Source organism: Cupressus sempervirens, chromosome 11 (assembly GCF_028749045.1).
Source record: "Cupressus sempervirens isolate cs-2001-9-10 chromosome 11, ASM2874904v1, whole genome shotgun sequence".
Taxonomy (NCBI): Eukaryota; Viridiplantae; Streptophyta; class Pinopsida; order Cupressales; family Cupressaceae; genus Cupressus; species Cupressus sempervirens.
In genome coordinates this window covers 857,164,867-857,182,912 of record NC_143128.1, presented here as the reverse complement: position 1 = coordinate 857,182,912, position 18,046 = coordinate 857,164,867, and the positions used below count along the sequence as shown (strand labels likewise).

General features: G+C 33.9%; 1 protein-coding gene across 1 annotated transcript in view; it reads right to left on the bottom strand.

The window, feature by feature from the left end:
- LOC149532224 (ARM repeat superfamily protein) overlaps positions 1 to 18,046 on the bottom strand; it is a 298,977-nt gene that overhangs the window by 171,471 nt on the left and 109,460 nt on the right. The window contains exons 14-15 of the mRNA XM_089808702.1: positions 17,309 to 17,397; positions 16,833 to 17,027 (exon numbers count right to left, since the gene is read on the bottom strand). Coding sequence (XP_089664828.1) covers positions 16,833 to 17,027; positions 17,309 to 17,397 — 284 coding nt within the window. The remainder of the gene's footprint in view (positions 1 to 16,832; positions 17,028 to 17,308; positions 17,398 to 18,046) is intronic.

Here is an 18,046-nt window from a genome sequence, read left to right as displayed (position 1 = left end):
TGGCCAATATTAATACATTAACTTTTTTAATTACAAAAGCTTGCCCAATGAACTATCATAAAGCATTGCAAATATAGACAAGGAGAATCATAAAAATCACACTATCAAGGCAAAGGATTCGTCATTTATTATGCACAATTTTTAGCGCATGAACCCTCAACAACATTCTACGGAAACACACAAGCATTACCTCTCCAACATGTAGACCTAGCAAATCAGATTCAGCAACCGGATTTCTCCATCATCACATGACTATACTCTTTTTCTATAGTATGGCCCTCTTCAAAATCATGCACTCTGTGAAGTCCCTAATTTCAAGCCACTTGTATTCTTTGTAACATCCCCTTTTTCTCCAGTGTTAACTAACAACTAATATATCAAAGAAATATAGTTATTACTTATGTTTCATAGGAAGGCAGTTATATCAGTTATGTTCAAGTGAATGATAAAAATGGTTGCAGTCAGTTAAACGAAATTCCATAACTAAGAATTGAATACACCATCAATGAATTTACTATGGAAATTAAAATCTACATACCATGGAATTTGAAACCGAAATCAATCTAGGGATGCTTCTGCTAACACCCAGGTTAGTCCACAAATACCACTTAGGATGTTATATCCCAATTTTTGCCCTAAAATTTTAAACTGATTATAGCCGTTGAACCAAATAAATTTTCATGTTCATGTGAAATCGAGTTAGTTCATTATAGCCATTGTTATATCATGTTAGTTATAGCCGTTATTTATTCTTCATGTGAAATTGATGCAGTTAATTATAGTCGTTGCATTGATCTAATTATCAAATGAAACTAAGTCAGTTAAATCTAGCCTTTGTGTTCATGTGAAATGGAATTGGTTAATTTTGGTTGTACATTTATGATGAATGAGTTAGTTATTATAATGAAATTTCCTAACGATCACTTGATGATTTTGTTTAACAAATTATGAATCTTGAATTGATGTTTTGGCGAAAATGTCGTTTTAAATGTTTACAGGATGAAGACTGGAGAGAGAGGGGAAGCATTACGAAACTCGGTCATCGGAATGGGATGGTCATAAGATTCAGTCATCAGGAATGACAGGTTTGACCTAAAAATCACCTTGGCAAGGCATTAGGACTTGACAATAAATTTCTTGGTAGAAAACCGCATGAGCTAAAATTTAAAAAAAAACAATATAGTATTAAAAATAAACAAAGTTCTTACCTTTATTAAATTTATCAAATAATAATATCACTTAATATCATTTTACTCTCTCGATTAAGATCATAGATAAATAAATACAAAGTGGCACCATTACATTAGAATTATTAATCCAATAATGCCACCTTGCAAATACGTATTTATAAACTTAACCAAGATAATAAGATAATATAAAGTAAATTAATAATAAACTCTTCATCAAATTTCCTTTTCATTTTATTTTTCCCTCTTCCTTACGTTTCTTTTCAAAATCGATTGAGTAAATATTTGTGTATGAATCTTGTAATCGCAGGGAAGCCGTAAGGTCGACTCAAAAATATTATATGTTAACCTTGTCGTATACCGGCACCCATGCTTGTTTTCCAGTCTCCTTTCTTTGCATTTTCTCTTCAAATACTTCCCTGCTCTACTATGGTGTCAATAGCACCCGACTACATTTCATTTCTTGCATTCCAACAGCAATACAGTCCCGTGGAAAGTCCAGTAGGAGACGACTGAAGTAAGAGAAAGCATTTCGACTGCAGAACCGTGTGGGGGTGTCACGTAAGGAGACATGCCTATTTTTCTTTTCCTTCCTTATTTACTATGCTTAACAGAGCCGACTATGAGTTATTCCATGTTCCAGATTTTGTTTTAAGCATGCCACTTTCAATATGTCTTAGACCAGTTGAAATCTTCTTTAGAGTCTACCTCTACATTTTATGTGCCACATAATTAGGTTGGAACCAGAGATAAATACGTTCTTCTTGTCCAAGGAAATTCTTTGATTTTTAGTCGAATGTCTCAAAAGATAGATTACATTCAAGATTGATAATCTTTATGAACAATCTCTGAAGTTCTTCATGAAACTTTTTTTTATTTATCCATTTGAAAATATGTTAAATATCTGATAACAGTAATGAGAGCACCAAAGAAATCACTCGGCTAAATGCCAAAATGAGGTGATGAAGGTGCAAGCTATACAAAAAGATAATTGTTCAGGCACCAAGGAGTCATCGGTCTGATGGCCCGATTATGGTGAGGTGTAGATGAACCTATTAAAAAGAAATACAAGAATGAAATCAGTAATCAATACTACATAAATATAATATAATGCATTTAGCTCATGCGAATTCCACTTTTGAAATTAGTTGTGAAGCTGAGTGGTGGAGATCGGGTTATAAACCCACACTTCGAAATCCTTGGCTAGGGTGGTAATAGGCAGACTTGCCACAACAAATTGATCGTGTTGTTGTGCAAATGCTACAATTATTCTTTCGAATAATTGTTGGGACCTCAACCCACCTGATTACTCCGATGGTTGGATCAATGAATGTCGCATGCCCGACCTTGGGGTAGGGAGGGCCGTTTTATTAATTTAGAACCTGTGGGGATAAGTAAAAAGGTCCACGGTTGGGAGGTTAAGCCTATGATAATGCTTCTCCTCTCACCAGAGTCAGAGCATGGACAACCAATTTAGAAAGTCTCACAATTTAAACTATATGTTCTATTAACCTATAAGTTTAGTATTTTCCTTTCAAGCAGAAGAATCATTTACTGAAAAGTTAGATATTTTCTTAAATTAGTTAGTTGATCATGTACATTTTTTATATGCATTTCCATTTTAGTAAACTATAATTAGTTCAGATTTATTTTCAGCTGATTATTTAAATTATTTGTTAATTATAACCTTGATAGAATAGAAAAGCAAAGTAGACTTAAATTCAGTTCTGGACCGTTAATGAATTCTATGTCATATGATTATGAAATATCTTTCAGTTAATGATGAAGTTAGTTATAAGAAACTAGTTGTTACATAGGATCAATGACAATTACCATCCAATACCATTATATCAAAATCATATGATGATTACCATCAAATACCACTATATCAATTAGGGCATCTATTATCATTGGATCATTTAGGGCATCAATTACCATTGGACCTTTTAGGGCATCAGATACCATTGTATCATTTAAGGCATCAGATACCACTGTATCGTTTAGGACATCGTATACCACTGTATCATTTGGGGCGTTAGGTACCTTTGTTTCATTCATTTTCTTCCTATCGCTAACTATGGCAATAACATAAGATTAGAAGTTATGCTAAATATTATAAAAGTAAAAATACCTATGACCAATAAATGTTTGAATACTCAACTTATCTTTATTAAATGCACTTCTTGACATCTTGTGGAGAGGGGAAACATTGTCTGGGGTTTAACCACCCAACCACTAACCTTAAACTTATCCCCACACTTTCTCTAACCAGAAAGGCCCTCCCTACCCAGAATAGACATGGAACTCATTTTCAGTCACTGAGCATCCTGGTACTTAATCACACCACTCAACTTGACAACAATGGATTTATTGGACATGCATGAGCTATCAAATGATTCTTTTTAGAATAATAAATAATTGTTATGTCATATCGAAATTTTGTTTTCATGCTAATGTAGATTCTTTTCTCACCTCTTCACCCTTTTCCTTGGCTATATAGCCAGGTGAGTCCCAGGTGTTTGAATCTTAGAGCAACCAACTCTTTCTATTGATCCTCAACTAATATAAGAAAATTACATATTTCCAGCTTATCACATTCTGTGAATTTTGAGAATTCTAACTTTAAGACTTGCAGAATAAATATTGTTTGACTGTGACTTTCAACGGCATAATAATGATATGATATCATGTCATGGATACTTGGCTTTTACTCATCATAAACAGTTCTGTCCTAAAGAGGGACTAACTAATGATATTTAAAACAAGGATGATTTGCATCATAATCTGGAACTGTATCAAAATGCAATAATATCTTAAATAACATATTACAATGCCTAGGATATGGACAACCACGTAACTTGGTAAAATCTGGAAAATGAAATGGAGTCTTGCTAGACGCTAGCAATCAGCTCTTTCAGGGAATTATCTTCAGGCGCAATCATAGTGTGATTTTCAATCACGTCTTCAGCAAAATATCAAAAAAAGCAAATCATTCCAAAGAGAATGCAATAGTTATTAGGTGGTATATTGCAGGGATATTGTGTGATATATGCAAAGTATCAGATGATATATGGAAAAGAAATCGGGTGATAAGTAAAAAGAAGTCGGGTGATATGTTCATGCTCCCTGTCTCTCACGGTTTCATAACATAAGAAGGTATCGAAATCTCTTTGGCTTCCAAGAAGCCGTAACTCATAAAGAAGAGACTTGGCTCTTGATCGCCAATATAATATGCCAAATATGCATTTCGGTTTCAAGTAAAGAATTGAATAAATAAGGAAAAGAATTTGAAAGGTTACAAATCAAAAGAATAATATAAACATATTTATTTACTTGCACGTAAATATATTTTATTAATATGGCACATATTAAATGGTTATCCAAAGTCGTACCTTTTAAATATGTATATCTAAATAAATGTTTCATCTTGAAAGATTTATTTAATCTTCTTGTACATGCATTTAAATGAACGTATTAAATAGATAAAATCTTGTATAAAAATAATATTATGATGTCACCTTTAATTTATATCTATGTATGTACATAAATGTATTATAATGATGTTGTGGAAAAGTCAACCAAAAGCCATTTAAGGTACGCATTAATTAAGTTAAAATGATTAATATTTTAAATGTCTACTTAATAGCTCATGCGTTTCTAATGTGTGTATCCTGTTATGCAATTGCTAGGTCCTCGACCATGGTGATTCATGATTCATACCCATTTGTTTAGTGATGGTGATGCTCCTATACCTAATTCTTTTCTGACAATGCTTCCACCCCTTTGACGTGGTCCCTACAAGGAAATTCTCGGCACTTAAATCATATTACCATATCAAATTATTAATCATAAATAATCATAACGGCTAACTATCTTTTCAATTCCATGAATTCATGATAAATAATCATCTAGATGAAGTGATTCATCATGCCCATTCATACATAATCGCGAGAGCACATGTTATCTTCATATAAAATTATAATGACTATCTTACGATTTCACAAGATTATAACAAATTTAATTATCAACTGACTAATGTGAACCTCAATGGCTATATGAACATTTTAAATTGGGATGCAACATTCTTCATGACCGAAGTAAATATTATGACAAGGGATGGTAGACCACCTCTTTGTACAAAAAATGTATAATATGTCTAGTAATAAGTGAATTGTATCAAGTTTCCCGATTATATGATGATTGATGCACTTTATCCATCATCAAGACATCGATACTCCATGCAACTAGTATTGTTAGGATACTATCTAAAAATGATCACTCTTAAACAGTATCACAACCATGTTGACTTCATGAAGGACCAATGAAATGATGGTTGACTAGGCCCACCCATCATCATGTAACCAATATTCACGATTGCATAAGAAGTAACAAAAATTCATTCATATCCATTCTGAGGAACAAAGTCAAAAGAGAATCGTCTGAGGAACATGGTCAAAGTCTACAAAGCAACAGTAGACTTTTGTCAAGCGGTGTCAAGCCTCCTCAATGATAGTCTAGAAAGTCAGCAGAATCTGGTCCATGGTCTGAAAATTTGTACAGAAGCTGGCATGTCCCAAGCTTGACAGTTTCACTGATCAAACTCCCTAGTTAAGATAGTGTTTAGCACAGTGGCGTAGAGTTTGGCAAACATATGCACAATCATGTTGGTCTAGTAGTTGTCGGGGTCTGAGACAATATAAAGCTCTATAGTTGATGGTTTTATATATTATTTCTTATACTTTACAGTTATCCTTTTCACATTTATCTCAAGTTGCTCAAAAAAATCTTAATCTATTTAACATAGTAAGTAGGGAATTTGGAATAATAGTCTTATCTTTCTAAATACTAAAAAAGGGGACATTACACACTCTCATAGCATACAGCCAAACTTGGATTTTCCCATTGTATAATCTTTTCCTTGCTTGATACAATCAAAGCTATTCCTTAAGACCCGCATATAGTGTGGAGATTCATCTGTGCATGTCTACATTGTACAACTTTTTTTTCAATTGCATCATATGAACCTTCTCTTACATTAGATGGCCAAAATTATTCTCTGGCATAATCGCACGACCTATACCTTGCATCATATGGCCTACTACTTTGAAAATACAACATCCTTCCCTATGGCCTCTTCTTTGCAAAAATACCATAGTCTGCCTTTTCTGATTTCAAAATAGTCCTTTAGAAGGGAGAGAAATAAGGAAAAGCCATTTGACAAGACTATTATCTCCAATAAGCCTTTGGTTCCCCGAGTCGTTATACACCAAGCCATTGTAGTGAACACCCCCTACGGTTTTTGCTAGTCTAACTTTTATTGCAAAGGTTCTGATTTTTGAGTTTTTTGTTGTGTTTTCTTAAATTTTTGATCCAGCCATTAGAATAAGCAGGTGGGTTAAGGTCCCAGCAGTTATTCGAAGGAATAATTGAAGCATCTGGACAACAACACGATCAATTTGTTGTGGCAAATCTGCCTATTACCACCTTGGCCAAGGATTTCAAAATCTGAGTTTATAACCCAATCTCCACCACTCAGCTTGACAACTAATTTCAAAAGTCGAACTTGCATGAGCTTAACATATATTAGTTTGTTTATGAATGATTGATTTGGTTATTGATTTCATTCTTGTATTTCTTTTTAACAGGTTCATCTACACCTCATCACCATAATCAGGCCATCAGGCCGGTTACTCCTTGGTGCCTAAACAATTAACTCTTACTAATATATCTTGTACCTCTTCACAAGATTCTGGCTCTTCAGCCTGTGAATTCCTTGGTACATGGATTCATCTCAGATTTGATCATTATTCCAAATTGTATATCATCATTTATCATAAAGTAAAAAGAAACATTCAAGAAAGCTTGGCAGAGTAAAGACATATTCAGATATTATGAACTTGACATTCTTTATATTATCATAATGTTGTAGCAGTCAATTAAACTTGAAGATTTATATACTGGATAGTTGACTCCAGTTGGCTTTATCTATGAAATACAAACATTTATGTGATGACTGAATGAGAATGTTTAACTAGAGTACAGTGGGTTTCTCTTTCAAAAATAGGAAGACAACAAACTTCCAAAGTATACTAAGAAATACGGATTCTATTTGGTTTTTAAATGACGACTTAGCATATCAAAAGGTATAATTAAATAGGAAAAATCTCAGCTTACATGACACACTATCACCGTATTAAAGGAGACTCCTGCTTGGCTTTAATTCGGCTCCCAAATCTAAATGCAGTGGTGACTTGGAAATAATAATTAACAGGAAACAATGTAACCAGACCTCGGTGCTAATGGAAAATAGTTTTATGGAAACAGAGACAAACTCGAGCAAGAAGGATAATGGTTCAACCGTGGTCTCCGATACACGACAAGGATGCATAAATAAGCTTAAGCCGACCTTACGGCTACCCAGTAGTTACAAAAAAGATTATGCTCGACTCTTTATTCAATCGGCTAGAAGAAATAAAGAGGGAAAATTTAAAAGAAAGGAAGTTGAAGAGATTTATTGAAGTAATTATATCATTTATATTATCTTATCATCTTGATTAAGTTTATAGGTACGTATTTGCAAAGTAACATTATTGGATTAATGATTTTAATGTAATGGTGCCACCTTGTAATTATTTATCTATGATCTTAATTGAGGTAATAAAATAATATTAAGTGATATTATTATTTGATAAATTTATTAAAGGTAAGAACTTTGTTTATTTTTAATATTTTTATTGTTTTTACTTATAGCTCATGCGGTTCCACCAAGAAATATATTGTCAAGTGTTAATAACCTTGCCAGGGCGGTTTGTAAGGCAAACCTGTCACTTCTAATGACTGAACCTTATGACCATCCCCTTCTCTCTCTGGTCTTCATCCTGCAACCTTTAAAACAACATTCTCGCCAAAACATCAATTCAAGAGTCATAATTTGTTAAATAAAATCATCAAGTGATTGTTAGGAAATTCCATTACAATAACTAACTCATTCACCATAAATGTACAACGGCTAAAATTAACTAACTCCATTTCACATGAACACAACGACTAGATTTTAACTGACTCAGTTTCATATGATAATTAGATCGATGCAACGGCTAAAATTAACTGCTTCAATTTCACATGAACATGAAGAAATAAACAACGGCTATAACTACCATGATATAACGACTATAATGAACTAACTCAATTTCACATGAACATGAAAAATTAATTTGGTTCAACGGCTATATTTAGTTTTAAAAAATTTAGGGCAAAAATTGGGATGTAACACAGTTCAATAGATAAATTGCAGTGTTGAATGCTTCTGAACATGTCTGTGTTCGAGTATGGAACGAGCCATCTCGGTGATTGTCCTGTTCGGACGTTCAACTACACTGTTCTGTTGTGGCGTGTGGGGGGTGGTTAACTGACATTTGATGCCATGTGTATGTAAGAAGCTGGAGAAAGTATTAGAACAAAACTCCCTCCCAGTGTCTGATCTAAGAGTAATAATAGATTTCCCAGACTCTTTTTGGAAATGCATTTGATTTCTTTTTAACGAAATACACCCATATCTTTCTACTAAAATCATCAACAAACAACAGAAAATACCTGAACCCAAGAACAAAAAGAGTAGCCATAGGGCCGTAGATATCAGCATGAACAAGCTGAAGTAATTGAGAAGCTCGCCAAGAATCGCCACTCGTGAACGGTGTGCAATGTTGCTTCCCAGCCTGGCATGCATCACAAACTCCAAGCTGTAGAGTCTGAATCTCTGGCAATCAAAGAACAAGCTCATCCTAAGCAAGCTATGAGAGACAATGCACATTTAGCTACTCATATCGTTGATGCCAAAGTGTGCTGACAGAAGATCGCCGAGCAGCCATAGCTAAGTCCTGAGAATCACTAGAATCAATAAGTCTAAAAAGACCATGATCCTCAAGACCCACTGCAAAAGTAGACTTAGTCACCCGATTAGTGATGGTGCACTGATGTGAATGGAAGGTGACTACTAAGTGTGGAGAATGTCGTAGCAACTGACTGACTGAGCTGATTTAGTTCCATCCCTGGAACGTAGTACACATCAAGGAATATGAGATTCCTCCCAATAGATTGAATCTGAATGTTGCCTTTACCGACAACCGTGTACTCTTCTCCGCCACCAAAAATAACAGTCTAAATAAGGCCGGTAGTCATTAAACCAATCTCTGCAGTGAGTGAAATGACGAGAGGCGCTTGAATCAATGTACCAGGCAAATGATATCACATGATCTACATATCTTTTAGCCATGAAGGCGTAAAAGGCAAATTCTGCCTGCTCAGTGCGATCTGAAGCAGAGATCAGTGAACTTCAAATCAACACCAGTAGATGTGATGTTGAGAGTCTCGATAAAATGCTCATAAAATTTGGGTAAACTCCAAAGAGTGATAACCACAACATCCTCTTCCTTCGTCTTGCGACCGATGGAAAGTAATTGATCATGGATTTCTTGAATCCGATTCAAGTGTGCGTGGAGTCAGGTGCGCTCATCAATAACAATAGAAAATAGAGTGTTTTTCAGAAAGAAGGCTCTACTTTTGTCAGAAGTCTCATGAAGACCTTTGAGATGTGTCCAGATCTTAGCAGTTTTCTTGCTTGATGGAATCTGAGAAAGCCAATCACTAGCCATGGATAATTTGAGAAGCATTACTACCTCTCGATTATTTAGATCCCATGTATCTTGATCAGGACCCAGAGAAGTCGGACACTTCGTAACACCCAAAACAATTCGATCAGTGTTCCAATATTCAAAAATTGTGAGGATCCGTTGTTTCCAGGTGCCATAATTTCGACCTTTGAATTCGGAGTTATGCTCGAGCAGAATATTTGTCAGAGATGCCATGGCACGATTTTCAATGAAAAATTATAAAAATCTGTGAAGACACGTTCTTCGAGGCAAAAATATGGAAAACCCAAAAGAATTAGTGGGACCCAGAAGAGAGCTCGAAAAACCCAAAAGGAATATGTTGTCAATTTCTAGATCCGCTGGCTCGAAAATCGAGGCACCAAGAAAAAACAGACAACCCAGTTGAGCTCTCAAAAAACCCACCAAGAATCTACAATCAAAAAAAATTCGACCCCAAAAATTAGGGTTTTGAGCAAAAAAACTTGTCGGTGGGCATAGAGGTCGAAAATTGCAAAAATAATGTTGTTTTGAGCAGAAACTGGCATTTGTAGAGACAACCAATGTTGGAAGGAAGTCACAGCAATTTGGAGGAGAAAAAAATGACACCCAGAGGTCACTCAAATAGAAGAAAAAAAACAACACAAAATTCTCCATTTTCGGGTAAAAAATGACCTTCGTTTTTTCCGAGTTGCATGCAAAAACACCAGCAAAACTTGTTGCTTGACCCTGCAAGAAAAAAAATGTTGTGCAAAGAAGCACAAACTAGAAGTCGTTAATCGTTGCAGCAAACGTTTCTTCTGGGAAAAAGCCGTGATTCGTTGTCTGAACAGAAACCCTAGCCGGGTAGTTTGGAAAAACATGAAAACTCTGAAGGAAATCACGATTTTGAAAGTGAACTCCAAAACCTAGCCAAAACTCAGATTCTTCATAGATGAATTTCTCAAAAAAAACCCTAGATGGGTTGTTTGAAGAAAACCTTAGAAATTAGTTCAAAAAATTTTAGCAAATAATTTCGAATGAAATTATAAATTTTTCAAAAAAATTGAAGTATTGGCTCTGATACCATATTACGAAAGTAATTGTTAAATACTTGCTTGATATTAACAGAGACCGAAAGGTCAATTTATACAAAAGAATGAGACAATGTTTCCTTGGGAAACGATCGTAAAAAATAGAAACATTTTATTATAGAGAAAGCAAAAAACAAAAGAAAACTAACGCTTATTAGATATTTACAATAGATAACCATTAACCAATAAGAGAGGACTTATCTATTATTGTAAAAAGTGGATGGTTCCAATGAGGTCAGTTGAGTTAGAGTTAAATGACACTCAGTTTTTATTTTTGGCTTCTGGCTTGGGCTCCAAGAGTCTTGGAAAGAGCATCTATTTTTAGTAAGTCACCCTATCAAGTTCATTCATCCTCTAGCTACATCAAGATCACTCACGTGCTATCAAATTTTGTTTCTAATGCTTCTTCAGTCATTTTCGCAAGACAAGTGAATTATGATTATTATTTAATTAAATATGCTAAGGTTGGCTATTTTTGCTCGTATTGTATATTAGTCACCTTAGTGTCAAAATATCATGATATTGATGAAAAGGTCATTTTGAGAGCCAAAGGGAGTTAATAAATTATATTATTCAAATATGTGCCTACATATAAAATAAAGGGGATTTAAGTGAAGAAGAAGCCTTTGCATTAAAATGTTATAAATATAATGCCTTGCAAGGATGAAATCATATCATTGTGTTTTGCACTTTCTTGAATTTGGAAAAGCTGTAAGGGTTTCAAAGTGGGTTCGAGAAAGTCTGAATTTTCCACAATTTTGTTGCACTTTGACCTGGGTTTGCATACCAGTGAACTGTGTGTCTGCTGAGAATTGAATGATGCTAACAAGGGTTTGCATAGTGCATTGGGAATTGTATAGCTGGGTGGCTATATCTACTGCTGTTACACATTGCCCTTGGAGCATAAAATAATCAATTGTGATCATAGCTGGGCAGACATTTGAGAAGCTCCATATTGAATTTATTTGTTGGTATGAGATTGACCATAGCAAAGGCTTTGTTTCATCTACAACCGCATCTCTACTTTATACTTGCAGCGATATGATTTATTGTTTAGGCAAGCATCCATACAGGGAACATGGCCTGGGTTTTTAACTGCTGGAAATCAGGTTCTTGCCACCACAAATATTCAATGCCAAATTGCATATCAGGTGCCCAATATATCTTTTAATACTCATTTGTTCATGCTTGCAATAATTATTCAATCCATAAAGAGGGTTAATTATTCATTGAAAAGTGCCCATCTTTTAAGCTATAACTTATTTTAATCACCTCCTAGGGGCTTTGTGCCATGAACCCCTTATTATAATGTATTATTGTACAATGTATTATAAAGTGATTATAGTAAACACTTCTACTATTATATTATTAAGATCTAACTTAGGATAAATTATTTCCAAATTATTCATAGCTCGCTCATCTAGACACCAATCTAAATTATGTCTGATGGCACCTGTTCACTAATGTTGTCTAACCACTATGAGCTAACTGACACTCTCCCAAAATTTAGGAACTCTCCTAAAACAATAAGAACAGTGCCAAAAGTCTCCAAGCTGATCTCAAAGGTCCCCTGGTGTGTCCCGGTCAACTCCTAGTCCATCCCTACAAAATAGTGATGTCCCAAATTGGTCAAACTAGCTAACAAAGCCTTGATATGTTTCCATAAGCCCCTGAATGAGTCTCCTGTGCAATCTGCTGCCCTACGGGAACTATATAATAGGCCAGCCTCATCTATCAACTGACTTCCTTAAGGAGGGAACATTACAGCCATTTCGTTTGAAGTTCACACACATACAAACACACTCTTTCTTATCTTATGTACAAGTTTTGAATCACCTTGTGCCCTATATTGAGAAATAAATAAAATAAAAATCGTTATTTTGTGATGCATTCTTGAAATCCTTAGCTTCTAGATAAAAAATACAGCTTATTACACACATTTTGTTTTGTGCCACACTAAAAGTACGAATTAAAATAATAACAAAATTCACTAAGTTAGATAGTGAGAATTATTGTCCAAACAAACTTGTGATGGATAGATTTTGGTGCAAAAATAACTAATCTTCAATAATTAGTCATCAACATTTTTGTTATGGTAAAAATTGTTATTGTTGTAGTTGTATTAAACAAAGGAGATGAAAATTCCTTATATAGATTTACAAAGACAATGTTTCTAAAATAAACAATTGTGAACTAAAGACAAAAATAGAAACTACCTAATAAACTAAAGATATAAGTAAGATGACCATTGAAGAAACATTATAATTTTCTAATACCCTTGCTTAGTGGTCATTGTCTAACTATTGTCTTTTGGTCAAAAATTCTTCAAAACATTTCATTGCTGCTAAAAACCTCCCTGGATCTGCAAAATGTTAATGACCACAAAGCAAAAATCCATCCAAAAAAAAACAGAGAAGGGTGCCCCCTTCTTCAAAAAGCTTTGCAAAAAGGGATAGGAGTTTGTCATTGAGATGAGTCTTGCCACTAACCCTCCAAAATCATCAAAACATCTTACTAGAATTCATCACTAAACATCCAACCTGATGTTGGATAACATAGTTGCTCTTCCCTGGAGACAAAGACAAACACTAAGAACAACAGGCACGATTTTGAGGAAAAACGACAAACCCTCCAAACTTTGCAGATGAGCATGATGCCCCAAAATAGACGGCAAAAAGCCATGATTTTTTAGGAGAAAAAAATGGTAAAACCAAGGTTACCGGGAGATTGGGAGACTTGGAGGTCTCAGGTAGTGGTACTGGTATGGCTATTTTTCAAAAATAGGAGTCCTTAATACTTGGAAACGAAAAAAATTTAGTACTTTAAAGAGCCTGATGCTAAATACAAAATTGTAAAACTATAAAACTAAAAGACTAAATTAAATACTAATAGTAATATCACATTAACATAGGGTCAAATAGTTCAAAAATCACATTACATATCTCATAGTCATATCTAATTTCTGAATATCGCATATGATCATCATCTTATCAGATTAATAATCAATGAGATTATCATTACATATTCAAATTTTAAACTCAAAAATACATAGTTGGATGCTAAATTGCTGATATGCAAACAAAAAACTTACAACTGTAAATAAAAATCAGAAATCTATCAAGTATCTAGTATGATGATGATACTATCAATCATCATCTATTCCACAAGATTGTGATCCACTAGTTCCAAATTTCAAAAAGTTTGAAAAATAATTCTACAAATGTCCGTCACCACAGGTAGTGTTGGTTATAAAAGTAAAAATAAAGAATGATGTTTATAAAATAAAATATATCTAATGTCCTTAAAAGATATTAAAATAAAATATTATTAAAGATCATTGGTTGGGTTGGATTCTGGAACTATGGAATAAAAATGAAAAAATTTTGTAAAAATTTTTAAGATATTAAATAAAATATTAAAATGACTTAAATGGTTAAATCATTTAAATTGACACTGCTTTTGCATTAAAAAACATTAAAATGATGGCCAAAATACATAAAATAATTCAAAATTACATTTTAAATTAATTTTTTTAAATCAGGAGACTTCACCTTTTATACTTGGGAGACTCAGACTCTTCAAGAGATTTCGTCATGAGTCTCAACCTTTTTTGAGGTCTCCAGAGACCAAAAAGTATTTGAGATGCCTCCCCATCTTTGAGACATGTCTCTGAGGGGGGAGACGCGTCTCCCATAACACTAGAAAAAATGCACGGTTTTTGAGGTGAAAAATCGATCAAACCAGACAACAAAATCTGAGACATGGATCAACATACAAAGCATCGTCTTTGAGGAAAAATTGTAAAACCCAACAACTAATTTTTAAGGAAAAATTATAAACCTACAAATGTTTTAGGAAAAAATCATAAACCTAAAAGAGAATTTAAGGGAAATGAAAACCAAAAAAAAATATGAAAACTCATCAAAAGAAACTTCATGGGGCAAAACATGAGACTTGGCATGGTAAAACAGTACATGCAACCCTAAGAAACCAGACTTTTGCTCAAACCAAGAAATTGTGGAATCAAAACCCTCAACTAAGCTTGCAATTTTTAGTAAAAATCTTCGAAGAAAAACCACAAAATTTCATAAAATATCTATAGCAATTTTAATTTCAAAAAATCTAAAAACAAATTTTTGGAAAAAAATCCAAATCAGAGGAGGCTCAAATTTTCCACCAAATTTTATGAAATCTCATTGACTTGCTCTTGTGCCATGTTATATTAAATCGATGTTGTTATTGTTGTTGTTGTATTAAACAGAGGAGATTGAATTCCTTCTATAGATTTACAAAGACAATGTTTCTAAAAGAAACAGTCATGAACTAAAGATAAAAATAGAAACTACCTAATAAACTAAAGATCAAGTAAGATGACCATTAAAGAAACATTATAATGTTCTAATAATTTTGTTGTGACTTTTTAGCACTTTTGATGAGTGCACAATTGGAGTCATTCACATTGAGAAGCACAATATGTTAACTCATTTAAATGAGCTTACTTTTGTGTGGTACATCCTTTGTTTGCATGTCAAAAAGTAGCTAGAAGAGGTGCATAAGGATGTTGAGCCATGTTTTCTACAAATGAGATTGTCAAAGATGTAAAGCTCATATTTTTCATATAGTTTATGGATAACATTGCTGATTTGGAGAGATAGGAAGCAAAATGGGAAGCTAATGAGGAGGTGGAGAATTTCAATGACCATGATGTTTGCGATTGGGGCTAAGGATAATATTGTTCCTCAACAAGAATCATTGCCATCTAGTTCGAGAGCAGCCATGCAGCCACTTCGAAGCTTCAGGTGGAGAATTTTGAGAAGTATGAATATGGATTTGTAACTTTTGTTCATATTGATATATCATATAATATATGACATTATGATGTTATGAACTCATATTTTGAGTTATTATTTATAAGATAAGATAAATCTATTAATGTCCACCAAGAGACCACAAAGACGGTCTAAGGGACCGGAAAACATACACCAAGGCTGCAGCCAGCAGCGGGACATCAAACAGTGCCCAGGGAAAGAGCGAACAAGAATGAACCAACCAAGAGACCAGAAGCAACCAAGGACTCCTAGCCGAGGAGAAGTAGTTCAGGATCGAAGAATAAGGTCTAGGGCAACAGTGGACCATGGACCGTCTCAGAGAAGCCTTGGAGGTGGGGTGCTGTAGTCAAGAGTAGCTCCTACGAGGCCTCACAAACCTAGTGTGTCCCTACCCACGTGGACCAAGTGATTCTGTAAATGAAGGAAAAACTACTTATAAGTTCTCTAATTCATTTTTATACATATTTTTAAAGATTATACTACAAATTCATGTGTTTTTTAAAGTTCAAAACATTCACTAAATTTTTGCCATGAATTTGATCCAAATTTTAGGCCTATAAAGTTTTTTCCCAATCAAATTTTTAATATATGTGTGTGTATACATTTTAACATCATGAAGCATTTGGGCCAACTACTTATTTATATTTATCAGTTTGACATTCTTGTGAATTTATTTCTTATTTTAAAAATAGAAATAAAAGAAAATGCAAATTTATTTTCTTCAAATGCATTCATATTTTTTCTTGACGTTTTTGAACTAGTGAACTTGTTTTAGACCATATTCTTGCAGAACCAAAACCTTGTGATTTGGAATACAATAGCATTTCACAAAAGAAGAAAATTTATTGCTTTTCAAATTAACTCGTATCTAGACCACAAACTTTGGATCACCAGTTCATCTTCCTCTTTTGAACCCACATTACAATCTAAAACACATGTCAAGAATTATCTATTCTCTAGAGAATAAAACATTATCTCCTATAATTGAATGCAATCCTCATAACATTCAATAACAAGTTTTTCCACTGATAGCAGATTTAAGCTAAATTACCAAAATCATTTATATATCCAATTTAGATTCAAGATAAAGTCCATCACCTTTATGGCACCAAGAATGGTCTTGTCATCAGTTGCTCTGGAATTTTGTTCAGATCTTACATTGCAGAGCATGGATGATGTATAAGCAGAATTTTCAATATATGATGATTCAATCACGTCCGAAATAGTTGATGAGATTCGTTTCCAACACACAGGTACAACGGATGGATAATTGTGTATTGCTGCTCTAAGTGCCTATGCAAGGTAATAATTAGTGTACAATTTAGTATCCATTCACTAATTTATAATTACCAGAAAGATTGAAATAAACATATAACACAACCCTACAATGCATTTCTAGTGTTACTTCTGAGTACTAAAGTCACTAAAAGCAAAAGTAGAGTTCTTTAACGTCAAGAACAATATTAGAAGTTACATTGCTTCATGTTATGCTTGTATATCATTAATGTATAAAAAATAATTGCAAATTGTTCTATATGACTTGTGTTGCAAGCCAAATTAACTCTGCACCTTACTTGGAATGCCTCAAAACGGATGCTTGGATGTGGTCTTGATTCTGAAAATAAAAAGAGGTAGGAAAGCAAGGTTTGGTTGTCCTTTGTCCCTGCAATGCATGAAAAAAAAGTTAGGATCAATGGAATAATTTCAGATAAGCTAATAGCTAGTTAGGCATGTATGAAATTAAGTACAAAGTAATTTACCCTGTTAGTAAGGAGAATCAGTTCAAAACTACACTATGCAATTAAAAGACACCAGAAGTTGTACCAGGCATCGAGTTTCCATTATAAGTATGACAACATGGCATCTTAGGCCTCATGTGCCTCTCTTTTTGAAACATTCAGATTCAAAAAAGTAATAGTTGAATCAGGAATCATCAACCTAGTACATCTTTCAAACTGTTACAATATATTCTGGTGAACAAACTAATGCATAAAACTTTGAAGATGACAAAATAAGATTCATAATGTCGTTTAACAGATTGGGCTTTTCTTTTGATCTGAATCTTGCCTTCAAAACCCTCTCTGATACATGACAGTTGAGTAAACTATAAACAGTTTCCTCTCTGAATTGATGGTACAGATCCCTTGGAAAAATATGCAATGAATTTTGTTCTGTCCTATTTACTTGTAGGGGTATGCACTTTATGAGAAAGCAGAATGGCTTCAACAAACAAATATTCATCACTATAAAATATCCGCAGATGGCAAATGCAAATTCTAGATATGATTTACATTTACAGAAAAATAAATTCA